This window comes from Heteronotia binoei, chromosome 2, assembly GCF_032191835.1.
Source record: "Heteronotia binoei isolate CCM8104 ecotype False Entrance Well chromosome 2, APGP_CSIRO_Hbin_v1, whole genome shotgun sequence".
In the NCBI taxonomy this organism is placed as follows: domain Eukaryota; kingdom Metazoa; phylum Chordata; class Lepidosauria; order Squamata; family Gekkonidae; genus Heteronotia; species Heteronotia binoei.
The window spans coordinates 20,108,796-20,121,882 of NC_083224.1; the positions used below are offsets into that span (position 1 = coordinate 20,108,796).

The 13,087-nt window shown below is 50.5% G+C and overlaps 2 protein-coding genes across 2 annotated transcripts in view; both read left to right on the top strand.

Annotated features, from left to right (window-relative positions):
* The window catches only part of SLC17A9 (solute carrier family 17 member 9), a 25,683-nt gene extending 22,947 nt beyond the window's left edge, over positions 1-2,736 (top strand). Inside the window, exon 5 of the mRNA XM_060232938.1 lies at positions 2,539-2,736. Within this exon, the coding sequence (XP_060088921.1) occupies positions 2,539-2,736 (198 nt within the window). The remainder of the gene's footprint in view (positions 1-2,538) is intronic.
* A 537-nt stretch (positions 2,737-3,273) lies between these two features.
* Positions 3,274-13,087, top strand: part of LOC132567535 (voltage-gated purine nucleotide uniporter SLC17A9-like) — a 45,104-nt gene continuing 35,290 nt past the window's right edge. The window contains exon 1 of the mRNA XM_060233217.1: positions 3,274-3,434. Coding sequence (XP_060089200.1) covers positions 3,274-3,434 — 161 coding nt within the window. The remainder of the gene's footprint in view (positions 3,435-13,087) is intronic.

Here is a 13,087-nt window from a genome sequence, read left to right on the forward strand (position 1 = left end):
GACAGGGTTCTGGCTCTGGGGATGTCGTCTGAACCTGGCTGTCTCAGATCTCCCTTGCGCTTCCCACAAAAGTGGTGAAGCTGAGAAGTAGGCTGAGGAAGAGGCTATTTCTGCAACCTCCAAGGGGTGCTTTGTGTCCTATGACCAGGCCTTGAATTCAGCAGGAGCTCACAGGAGCACAGCTCCTGAACCTTTCTGAGGTTTCCCCCTCCTCCCCCCACCTACCTTGTCCACTGAATAGTAGGTGCAGCTGCATAACAATCCCTGGCTTAGGAGAGTTGGCAGCCAGCCAGCCCCTGGGGCCTTGCCACACCCCCAGCAGCCCTCATTAACCCCCGGAGAAGCCCACCCCACCCTGTCTCCGCTTCTTATGTGATTTTGGGCAGCAGGTGGCTTGCTGGCCTTTTGACGGGGTGGCGGCCAAGGAGAGCCCCAGGCGAACGAGGTCTGCTTGGGCTGGCTGGATCTCTAGCCAGCCCAAGTAGGCCTCATTAGCCTGGGGCTATCCTTTCTTGCCTCGGGTCGCTTTTGGCTGGTGGGGGGGCAGCATATGCTAATGAGCTCCACCTTCTATTTTTATACCAAAGGACCCCTGCCTGTGACCCCTTTTCCTTCAGGGGCTGAGAACAGGTGTGGGGGAGAAGGGAGCACACCGTCCCTCACCCTCCCTGACGCTGCCTCTTGGCTCCATGGCTGTTCAAATGGTGGCAACTGCGGTGCCCCCTTTTTTCCCCTTCGGTCTTCCGCTCGCTTCCGAGGCTGGGACGTCTTTGCCCTCCGAGCGGCATGGCAATTGAGTGCCAGGGCGGAGTTGAACTCCGATCTCCGGAGTCTGAGTCCAGTGGCACCTTTAAGACACCACGCATTTTAATTCTGATTTCAAGCTTCAGAGCCAGGCCCTAAAAAAAGAGGGACAGGGCAGCTGGGAAAGTAATCCCCATGACGCCCCCAGGCCTTGCTCCCGTGTAAAACATGCACAGCCTCGCAGGCTGTTAGGAAACGCCATCTTTCGCTGGGCTGGGTTTTTTCCCTCCCTCCTCCATTGATCTCATCTCTTTCCCTCCCCTGCACTCGTAGAAGGGTTCTCCCCCCCCCATTTGGAGGCCCTCCCCCTTCAGGGTCACCAGAAGAGGGGGGGGAGGGAGGGAAATGTCTGCTGGGCACTCCATTAAAAGAGCCAGTTTGGTGTAGTGGTTAAGTGCCTGGACTCTTATCTGGGAGAACCCGGTTTGATTCCCCACTCCTCCACTTGCAGCTGCTGAAATGGTCTTGGGTCAGCCATAGCTCTGGCAGAGGTTGTCCCTGAAAGGGCAGCTGCTGTGAGAGCTCTCTCAGCCCCTCTCACCGCACAGGGTGTCTGTTGTGGGGGGAGAGGAGTCTCTGATTCAGAGAGAAGGGCGGGGTATAAATCTGCAATTCTTCTTCTTCTGTTCCCTATGGAGACCGATTCCCACAGAGTGTAATGGAGAATTGATCCATGAGTATCTGAGGCTCTGGTGGGAGGAGCTGTTTTTTTCAGGCAGATGCACCAAATTTTCAGCATGCATCTGGTTCAACTCAAAGCAGCCTGCAAATCTATGAGCCCCCAAAGAAGGTGCCCCTATCCTTCATTGAACATATAAAGCTGCCTTATACCGAATCAGACCCCTGGTCCATCAAAGTCAGTATTGTCTTCTCAGACTGGCAGCTCTCCAGGGGGCTCTCCAGGGTCTCAAGCGGAGGTTTTTCACACCTATTTGCCTGGACCCTTTTTTGGAGATGCCGGGGATTGAACCTGGGACCTTCTGCTTCCCAAGCAGATGCTCTAACACTGAGCCACCGTCCCTCCCCAGTGAAGGGAAGACATTTAAAAGGAGTGCAGCCCTTTTTAATGTGATGGGCAAAACTCCTTTGGGAGTTCAAATATGCTTGTCACAATCTTGCTCCTAGCGTTGCCAATCCCCAGATGGGGGGCAGGGGATCTCTGTTTGGAGACCCTCCCCCCACTTCAGAGTCATCAGAAAGCAGGGGTCGGGGAGGGAAACTTCCCTATGGAGACCGATTCCCATAGGGTATAATGGAAAATTGATCTGTGGGGTTCGGGGGGGGGCTGGGTTTTGAGGCAGAGGCACCAAATTTTCAGCATAGCATCCGGTGCTTCTCCTCAAAACACCCTCTAAGTTTCAAAAAGATTGGTCCGGAGGGTCCAATTCTATGAGCCCCCAAAGAACGTGTCCCTATCCATTATTTCCAGTGGAGGGAAGGCATTTAAAAGGAATGCAGCTCCTTTCAATGGGATGGCCAGAACTCCCTTTGGAGTTCAAAGATGCTTGTCACAACCTTGCTCTCGGCTCCACCCCCAATGTCTCCTGGCTCCACCCCCAGTGTCTCCTGGCTCCACCCCCAGTGTCTCCTGGCTCCACCCCCAAAGTCCCCAGATATTTCTTGAATTGGACTTGGTAACCCTACCTGTTAGGAAACGTCCTCTTTCGCTGGGTTGGGTATTCCCCCCCCCCTTCCCCCGTTGATCTCATCTCTTTCTCTCCCCGGCACTTGCAGCAGCCTGGGGAGCTCCGGATCTTCTCGGGGGATCCAGTGGATCTCTCCTTTCCCGGGAAGATCTTCTCTCCTCCTGCGTCCGGGCGCACGATCGCTGCTGCTTTCGCCCCCCCTCGGAAGAACCGCCTCGAGCTAGCCCCGCTTGCCCCTAGACTTCCTGGAAAAGTCCCAAACAGGAAGAGACGCCGCGGAAAGTGACACGTGGACTTGGTGGCGCGTATGTCTCTCGTTGCAGCCGGGGAAAGCTCCCATCGCAGCTCCAATCGGCTAGCCGGGTAAGGATTCCTCGGCGGGTGTAGCTGTCCTCGGGAATCAGTCGCGTCTGGCGAGTTAGGATTGGGTCCCCCTCCCCGCGTGCCCTCCAAGTTGCAGAGGCTTGTGAGCAAAAAAATGCGACTTGGTGAGCTCCTGGCGTTCAAGGGGGTGAGCCGCTGCACAAATGATTGTGCTCCGGGGTCGTCCTTCCTGAGCTAAGACAAAACTGTGCGAGCGGGAGGCTAAAAATCTGGGAGCTGGCTCACACTCACTCAGCTGAGAGGGAACGCTGGGTGTCCCCCCCCCTTCCAAGCATCCCAAAGAGAGAAGCAGTCAGGAAAGTACTGAGTGCAAAACGTCACTCGTTTTTTTTCTTTCTCTCTTGACTTTCTGCGCCTCTCGCTCCGTTATCCTGGTAGCTTTCGGGCAGCAGAGAGGAGGGCTTTTGGTCGGCATCGCTCCGCCTCGGCTCCAAGTTGGATGGCCTTGGGTCCCGGGAAAGGCGGAGCGCAGGTGCACGGCGGCCAGCTCCTCGCTCACCTCCACCAGCCCCTGCTGCCCGCCAGATGTGCCCATCACCTTCACCACCATCCCGACAAAGGCATGAAGAAAGATGGAGCCGGGGATGCTTTCTGGTCCAGGTAAGGCTCCGGTGGTCTGTCTCAGCGAATGGGGGCAGGAGGGGGATTATCTCTGCCTTTCTTCAAGCCAGTCTTTTGTTATTTCCTTGGGGTTCCAACTTCCAGGCGGCTTTGAAAGCCAGAAATGCAAAGAAGAAGAAGATTGTATTGGATTTATATCCTGCCCTATACTCTGAATCTCAGAGCGGTCACACTCTCCTTTACCTTTCCGCCCCCCCCCCCAACAGGACACCCTCTGAGGTGGGTGGGGCTGGAGAGGGCTCTCACAGCAGCTGCCCTTTCAAGGACAGAGAGCGGCCTACAATCTCCTTTCCCTTCCCCCCCCCACAACAGACACCCTGTGAATGAGGTGGGGCTGAGAGAGCTCTTCCAGCAACTGCCCTTCCAAGGAAAACTCCTACGAGAGCTATGGCTGACCAAGGCCGTTTCAGCAGGTGCAAGTGGAAGAGTGGGGAATCAGTTATAATACCAGGACATGTCTCCCCCAGACAGCGTGTACAACCTGCATGCGTTCCCTACTGCTCCCGGTTGGGGAAAGGCACAGGAAAGCAGAGTAATGGGTAAGGAGCGCAGAGATACAAATCTTTTGAACTTCAGGATCGGAAGCTGATCACTGCAGGCTGAGCTCCAGGAAAGGTAGAAGGGGGATCGGCGCTTACATGCGATTTAAAGCACACTGGAGGGGGGAGGGAGAGGGGTGGCCCCCACCCTTTCCAGCTTCTTGCTCTTACCCCCATGCCCCGCCTACTATGGGCCCCCTGTGCCCCCCCCCCGACTCTTAGCTACAGGGTTGTCTGGAGATGGAAACGAAATAAAGGTTTTGAAGGATGTTCTGTTTTGATTGGGGAACAAAAGCAGAACTGGGCCACTGTCCAAACCCCGCGTGTGCATCCACGGTGTAACCAGAGAGATAAGCAGGAAAACTCTTGCTGGTCTATTTGTCTCTTTTTGTTCTTCCTGGGCCATGCCGCTTCCTCTTTTGTTTCTCTTTCCTTCTGCTCGCCTTCCCTTATATTAAACACACTCGTCATGTGTCGCATCTGTACCCACCCACCCACAGCAAGGCTAGTGAAAGGCTGTGGCACATTTGGCATTTTGAGCGAGACTGTTCCTATTCAGAGCATTCTGTCCATAATGGGGAGGAAGAAAACAACAACTGTGTACAAAACACACAGTATTATATATATTATTGAAAGTGAACAGAGACAAACAAGAGAGACTTTTCAGTTATATAGAAAGTCTCTCTTGTTTGTCTCTGTTCATTTTCAATAATACCAAATACACAGTGCTCAAAAATATCTCACATATTTTTGTATACTGCGTATTTGGTATTATTGAAAACAGAGACAAACAAGAGAGACTATATATATAGAGAGAGAGACAGAGACAGAGACAGAGACAGAGAGTGTGTGTTTTGTACACAGTTGTTTTTTTTCTGTCATATACTGTGTTGCCACTTTTTTGAGGCATAATGGGTAGGAGGAAGCAGACAGACAGGGCTCGCCCATGTTTTCTATGAAAGCATAATTATTGTGGTGGCTGTGGAGTGTTAGTGAGAGGAACAGCAGAAAACAGCAGTTAAGTGAGCCGAAGGCAGCTGTTAGGGAGCTGAGATTGCGTCTGGCTGAGTGAAGCTGTGGAGAGCAGCAGCTTAACGCTGACTGAAAAGGTTCAGTTTCTAACGAAATATCCCAAAATACTGGAATGGGGGAAACGGTTCAAAAGTTCAATTGAAAAGAAGTTTTGTAATTTCCACTTGACTTTTTCAGTGTTCTCTTCAAATCATAAATAGAAGTGAACTCCTTTCTGTTTCACCCTGTGGGCTGGTTGTCTCAGGGAAAGAAACACACACACAAACAAGCAAAGATCTCAGTCTCTGTTAGGGTCGCCAAGTCTGATTCAAGAAATATCTGGGAACTTTGGGGGTGGAGCCAGGAGCAAGGTTGTCACAAGCACAATTGAACTCCAAAGGGAGTTCTGGCCATCACATTTAAAGGGACCGCACACCTTTTAAATGCCTTCCCTCCATTTGCAATAATGAAGGATAGAGGCACCTTCTTTCGGGGCTCATAGAATTGGACCACCTGATCCAATCTTTTTGAAACTTGAGGGTGTTTTGAGGTGAGGAACCAGATGCTATGCTAAAAATTTGGTGCCTCTACCTGAAAAAACAGCACCCCCCACCCCCCCGAGCCCTGGATACCCACGGATCAATTTTCTATTATACCCTATGGGAATCGGTCTTCATAGGGAATAATGGAGTGCCCAGAGACATTTTTCTCCCCACCCCCCCACTTTCTGATAACCCTGAAGTAGGAGGAGGGCCTCTAAACCGGAGGATTCCCTGCCCCCACCTGGGAATTGGCAGCCCTAGTCTCTGTATATTTTTGGGATATGCATGTGAATGACATAGTTTTTGAATCCCCAACCCCAATAGCTCTGTGCAGTGTCTGAGTGAGGGGAGATGATGAAAAGGAACTAGGCTACCCTGTCTGGTAGCGTGTCTGTGAGTGAGAGGGAGGCTCCAGGGTGTGAAATAATCATGGCTCTCCATATATGTTTAAAAGAGGCAAGGCAGGTAGTGATATGTGACTGCCTGGCCTACCCGTAAGCCTGAGCCTGTGTGAGAGAGGTCGTGGAGGATGTTAGGCACTCTGTGTGGGTGAGAGAGGTGCATCATGCCTGTGTTTCTGGACTTGAAGCTGAGCTGGTGGTAGGGTTGCCAAGTCCAGTTCAAGAAATATCTGGGGACTTTGGGGGTGAAGCCAGGAGACATTGGGGGTGGAGCCAAGAGTGAAGTTGTGAAAAGCATAATTGAACTCCAAAGGGAGTTCTGGCCATCGCATTTAAAGGGACCGCATACCTTTTAAATGCCTTCCCTCCGCTGGAAATAATGGATTGGGGCACCTTCTTTCGGGGCTCATAGAATTGGACTCCCTGGTCCAATCCTTTTGAAACTTGGAGGATACTTTGGGGAGAGGCACTGAATGCTATGCTGAAAATGTGCTGCCTCTATCTCAAAAAGCCTCCCCCCGCTTAGCCCCAGATATCAGTGGATCAATTCTCTATTATATCCTATGGGAATCAGTCTCCATAGGGAATAACGGAATGCCCAGCAGACATTCCCCCCCTCCTGCTTTCTCATGACCCTGAATTGGGGAGGGGAGGGCCTCCAAACCAGGAGATTTCCTGCCCCCACCTGGGGATTGGCAACCCTAGCTGGTGGTAATGGTGGTGGGAGTTGCCATCTTGCGATGTGGGTTGTGTGAATTTCGGGGGAAGTCTTTGTGAATTCCCTGCATTGTGCAGGGGGTTGGACCCTGCAGGTCCCTTCCAACGCTATGATTCTAAGTCGTCGCGGACCTCATGGGTTTTTCAAAGTCAGAGACAACCAGAGGTGGTTTGCCATTGCCTGCTTCCGCGTGGCAACCCTAGAACTCCTCAGGACTGACCCTGGTTCATGTCTAAGATCCGATGACGTTGGGCTAGCCTAAGCTATCTCAGACTGAGTAGCCTGACGTTTTTCCTGTAGTGCGAAATGGAGCAGAGGCCCTTCTCTATTGTTTTTTTCACTCCTCTTTTGTCCAGTGAATACGGGTTCCACCTTGTTGTTATTCTCACAACCCTGAGAGGCAGGTTATGACTGAGATGTCCCCCAGTACTAGGCTTCCCAATCCCCAGGTCCCAGCAGGGGATCCCCTGGTTTTACAGGCTTCCTCCCATCCCCAGCCAGCTGGCCGGCAGAGGGAAGCCCCGCCTTCACAGTCACCATGTACCTCTAGAGCTCCAGCAGGTTTAGAAACCTGCAAACAGGTCCGTTTTTAAAATGTGTGCCTTTAAAGTTGAGCAGGAAGCAGGAAACAGGAAGCGCTTCATGGGGAAGGGTCAGCAGCAGCTTCATCAGAGCACAGACCCTCTGTTTGTGTTGCTTTTGTTTTCAGAGCAAGTAAAGTTGTGGAGGAACCAGACCCAGTAAGTGTGTGCGTGAGTGTGAGGGAGGGAGGGGACAGTGGATTCCCTAGTTTGGAGGCCCCCCCTGCTTTAGAAAATGGTGGGGGGAGGGAAATGTCTACTGGGCACTCTATTATACCCTATGGAGTACAATTCTCATAGGGAATAATGGGGAATCGATCCACAGGTATCTGGGGCTCTGGGAGGGATGTTCTTTGAGTTAGAGGCACCAAATTTGCGGCATAGCAGCTGATGCCTTTCCTCAAAACACCCTCCAACTTTCAAAAGGATTGAACCAGGGGGGCAAATTCTATGAGCCCCCAAGGAAGGTGCCCTTATCCTTCATTATTTCTAATGGACGGGAGGCATTGAAAAGGTGTGCAGTCCTTTTCAATGTGATGGCCAGAACTTCCTTTGGAGTTCAATTGTACTTGTTCCAACCTTGCTCATGACCCCACCCTCAATGTCTCCTGACCCCACTCCCAAAGTCTCCTATCTCCACCCCCAAAGTCCCCAGATATTTCTTGAATTGGACTTGGCAACCCTACCCAGTACATTTCCTGGCCGAATGGAGTTTGGAGCTTGAGTCTCCCAAGTCCTAGTTTGACAATCTAACCGAAGGATCTCTTAACCTTGTTGACCCTGCAGTAGGGTGGCTAAGTTCAGTTCAAGAAATATCTGGGGACTTTGGGGGTGGAACCAGGAGACTTTAGGGGGTGGAGCCAAGAGCAAGGTTGTGACAAGCACAATTGGCTCCACCCCCAAAGTCTCCTGGCTCCACCCCCAAAGTCCACAGATATTTTTTGAATTGAACTTGGATCTGATAGGGCTCTTCATGCTTGGTTGGGAAATACCTGGAGATTTAGAAGCTGGAAACCGAGGAGGGAGGGATTTAGGGAGGACCTCAGCGAGGAACAATGCCATAGCATCCACCTTCCAAAGCAGCTGTTTTCTCCAGGGGAATGGATCTTTGCCATCTGGAGAGCAGTTCAAATTCCAGGATATCTCCAGGTCCCACCTGGAGGCTGGCACCCCTGTAACACAGTCACTTCCTGTTTCAGATTGATATATAAAGCTGGGAGGGGGGGGTAATGTCAAAGGTAACTTGTGATTGAAGAACAAGTAGCAAAGTACAGAGTGGACAAATAGGAAATGTTTGTCATGCATCGGCAGGACAAATAATGGACAAGTCTACAGGTTTGGGTCGGTTTGTTTTGCAGTGTTGCAAATTCATAGTTTTTTTAATTTTCATGTGTGTTTGTGCCTTTCTGTCTGTCTGATTATTTTTTTTTAAATTAAAAGACTTCCCACGTACCCTACATATGCATCTTAGTTTTAGGGAGCAGAGGTCCATCAGTGGCTATTTGAGCCAGTTTGGTGTCGTGGTTAAATGTGCAGACTCTTATCTGGGAGAACCGGGTTTGATTCCCCACTCCTCCACTTGCACCTGCCTTGGGTCAGCCATAGCTCTTGTAGGAGTTGTCCTTGAAAGGGCAGCTGCTGTGAGAGCCCTCTCAGCCCCACCTACCTCACAGGGTGTCTGTTGTGGGGGGGGGGGGAAGATAGAGGAGATTGTAAACCACTCGGAGTCTCTGATTCAGAGAGAAGGGCGGGGTATAAATCTGCATTCCTCTTCTTTTTTCTTCTATAGATCAGAGGTGTCCAACTCATTTGTTATGAGGGATGGATCTAATATAAGTGAGACCTTGCTGGGCCGGGCCATGCGCGTCATAAAATGTAATGCCAGGTAGCAGAGATATGAACTTTATAGAGGACACAGACAAACACAAAGGGTTTTTTTTTAAAACAACAACAACAAGAAGAACTTAAAATAAAACATGCTTAAAACATTAGCACTTGTTGATCTTAAAGGTGCTTTCTTTGTATCTCTCCTATGGGATCTGGGGAACTGGGCAAAGGAAGCTCTGGCTCTTTGCTTCCTTCCCCAGGGGACCAGGAGGGAGTGGAGACTCAGCCGATAGAAGGAAGAGAGGCTTGGCTCCGTAGCTCTGCTGTGCTATTGAGAGAGCCTGGCAAAGCAAGCTGTGATGGAGAAGACAGCAAGAGAGAGGGAGAAGGAAGCAGACAACAGTCAGTTGCTCAGGGGCCTGATAGGAGCCCTCCGGGGGCCTGATTTGACACCCCCGGGCTGCATGTTTGACACCCCTGCCCTAACGTCTTAAAGGTTTCTTCATAAGGAAAGTGTTCCATCATTTGAGTTGCCCTTTTCTGCATTTCCCCCAATGTCATTATATCTTTGTTGAGGTGTGGTGACCAGCATTGATATCCCTCGCCAGCCTCTTTCTGTACCTCTTGCAAAACTGGACACTGAGATGAGTTTCCTAGCTTTGCTGTTACCAGGGGGGGTTTTGTAGAAAAAGTCCAGCAGGAACTCATTTGCCTATTAGGCCACACCCCTGATGTCACCATTGTTTCACACAGGGCTTTTGGGGTAGAAAAGACCCAGCAGGAGCTCATTTGCCTATTAGGCCACACCCCCTGGTGTCACCATGGTTTCACACAGGGCTTTTTGGGTAGAAAAATAAATAAATAAATAAATAGATTTTTAAAAGGCCCTGCAGGCGCTCATCTGCCTATTAAGCCACACCCCCTGATGTTACCACTGTTTCACACAGGACTTTTTGGGTAGAAAAGACCCAGCAGGAGCCCATTTGCCTATTAAGCCACACCCCTTGATGTCACCATTGTTTCACACAGGGCTTTTGGGGTAGAAAAAGACCTGCAGGAGCTCATTTGCCTATTAGGCCACACCCCCTGGTGTCACCATGGTTTCACACAGGGCTTTTTGGGTAGAAAAAGTAAATAAATAAATAAATTTTTAAAAAGCCCTGCAGGCGCTCATCTGCCTATTAAGCCACACCCCCTGATGTTACCACTGTTTCACATAGGACTTTTTGGGTAGAAAAGACCCAGCAGGAGCCCATTTGCCTATTAAGCCACACCCCTTGATGTCACCATTGTTTCACACAGGGCTTTTGGGGTAGAAAAAGCCCTGCAGGAGCTCATTTGCCTATTAGGCCACACCCCCTGGTGTCACCATGGTTTCACACAGGGCTTTGGGGGTAGAAAAAGCCCAACAGGAGCTCATTTGCATATTAGGCCACACCCCTGATGCCAAGCCAGCTCAAACTGTGCTCTGTGTGTTTGTGCTGGGAAAAAAAAAACCCTGGCTGTTACATTAAACAAACTAGGTCACATGCTACATGTCTGAGTCAGATTTCAGAAGTGTTACAAGGGAAAAAAGGTCACTTTGTCAGGTGGAGGGAGAATCTTGTGAGCGCGTACAATTTTTGTTCTGGATTCCATTAATATGGCTCTCCTGTCTCTCTTCGGCCGTCCCCGAAGGGCACTTTGGATAACTCTTTGCCAAGACACGATGCGTGAAATCTGAGCGCGTGAAAGCCTTGGCTTAATCATTCCTCTGGGAAAAAAAAAAAGATTTGGTCCACACGTCGCTCGTTAATGATTAACATCTGTTTGTGTGTAGTTGTGTTCCGGCAGCCGGATAGAACCGCAGCCCGTGGGAGAGGACGTATTCAGGGATCCGACGTAATGGGCAGTCTTGAATCAATGGACGGAATAAATGAATGGGACGGCAGCAGAGAAAAGGACTCGCAAGAATGGGTTTAAATTGCGGGCGGAAAGGTACCAGCTGGATATTAGGGGAAATTTGTTTACAGGAAGATCAGTTCAGGAGTGGAATCAGCTGCCTGGGGAGGGGGTGAACTGCCCCTCACAGGCAGACCGCAAGCAGCGGCTGGACTAACACCCGTCACGGATACTTTGAAGTGGATCTCGCGTTGCGCAGGGGACTAGACGTGAGCGCATACCATGTGAGCGCTCTCTCATTATCCTTCAGGCCCCCAGAGGGCTCCTACCAACCCTGTGATTCTGTGAATGCCAATGTGTTTTGTCTCTAGAATACAAATGCCCTCTCTCTAGGACAGGGGTGGCCAAACTTGCTTAGTGTAAGAGCAACATAGAATAGCGTTTGAGAGCCGGAAGACATGAATGTCAGATGTTTGAGAGCGGAAGGGAGGGAGGGAGGGAGGAAGGAAGGAAGGAAGGAAGGAAGGAAGGAAGGAAGGAAGGAAGGAAGGAAGGAAGGAAGGAAGGAAGGAAGGAAGGAAGGAAGGAAGGAAGGAAAATAGATGAGGGAGAGAGAGGTGGAAATAAAGCGACTTTAAATGCATTCTCCAAGTTGCTTTGAGAGTCGCACAATATGTGTGAAAGAGCCACAGTTTGGCCACCCCTGGTCTAGGTTTTCCCATCTGGATTTGGAAATTCCTGGTGGTCTGGGGGCAGAGCCTGGGGAGGGCAGAGGGGAGAGCGTAGGGTTGCTGGTCCCCAGATCCTGATGGGGGGTTTCCCTGTATTTGGGGGCTTCTCCCTGCTGCTGGCCGTGGGGGAAACCTCACCCCCAAACAGCGACATCGCTGTGCAATGTCCCTGACACAATGACATCACCCAGAAGTGATGTCATTACGTCAGGGGATATTGCATGGTGATGCTCTGGTTTGAGGGCAAAACTCTATGGTTTGAAGCTGGTTTTACCATAGAGTTTTGCCCTCAAACCGGAGTGTCGCCACACAACATCCTTGATGTGATGATGACGCTTCTGGGCAATGTTATTACATCAGGGACATCTGAGAATGCTCCCCAAATCCTCCTGTTGGAGTAATGAGGGGACCAGCAACCCTAGGAGAGAGCCGAGCAAGGATGTGATGTCATAGATTCCACCCTCCGAAGCTGCCATTTTCAGCAGGGCCCCCGATCTCTGCAGTCTAGAAATCAACTGTAATTCCATGAGAATTTCAGGCTCCACCTGGAAGTTGGCAACCCAACCTGTCCCTATTTTTTTTTTTTGTTACCTGTCACTGGAAATCTTTTCCACTCTTTTGTGTTAGCTATTTAAAAGTGCCTTTTAAAAGCTGTATTGGTATGATTTGCCACTGTTTTCTAGAGTTGCCAGTTTTGGAACACAAAGGAACACAGTTCCGACTGGCTCGGTGTCAGGGGGTGTGGCCTAATATACAAATGAGTTCCAGATGGGCTTTTTCTACAAAAAAAGCCCTGTGTGAAACAATGGTGACGTCAGGGGTGTGTGGCCTAATATACAAATGAGTTCCTGGTGGGCTTTTTCTACCAAAAAAGCCCTGTGTGAAACAATGCTGATGTCAGGGATGTGTGTCCTAATATACAAATGAGTCCCTGGTGGGCTTTTTCTACAAAAAAAGCCCTGTGTGAAACAATGGTGACGTCAGGGGTGTGTGGCTTAATATACAAATGAAGAAGAAGAAGAAGATATTGGATATCCTGCCCTCCACTTCGAAGAGTCTCAGAGCGGCTCACAATCTCCTTTACCTTCCTCCCCCACAACAGACACCCTGTGAGGTGGGTGGGGCTGGAGAGGGCTCTCACAGCAGCTGCCCTTTCAAGGACAACCTCTGCCAGAGCTATGGCTGACCCAAGACCATGCTAGCAGGTGCAAGTGGAGGAGTTGGGAATCAAACCCGGTTCTCCCAGATAAGAGTCCGCACACTTAACCACTACACCAAACTGGCGCTCTAATATACAAATGAGTCCCTGGTGGGCTTTTTCTACAAAAAAAGCCCTGTGTGAAGCAATGGTGATGTCAGGGGTGTGTGGCTTAATATACAAATGAGTTCCTGCTGGGCTTT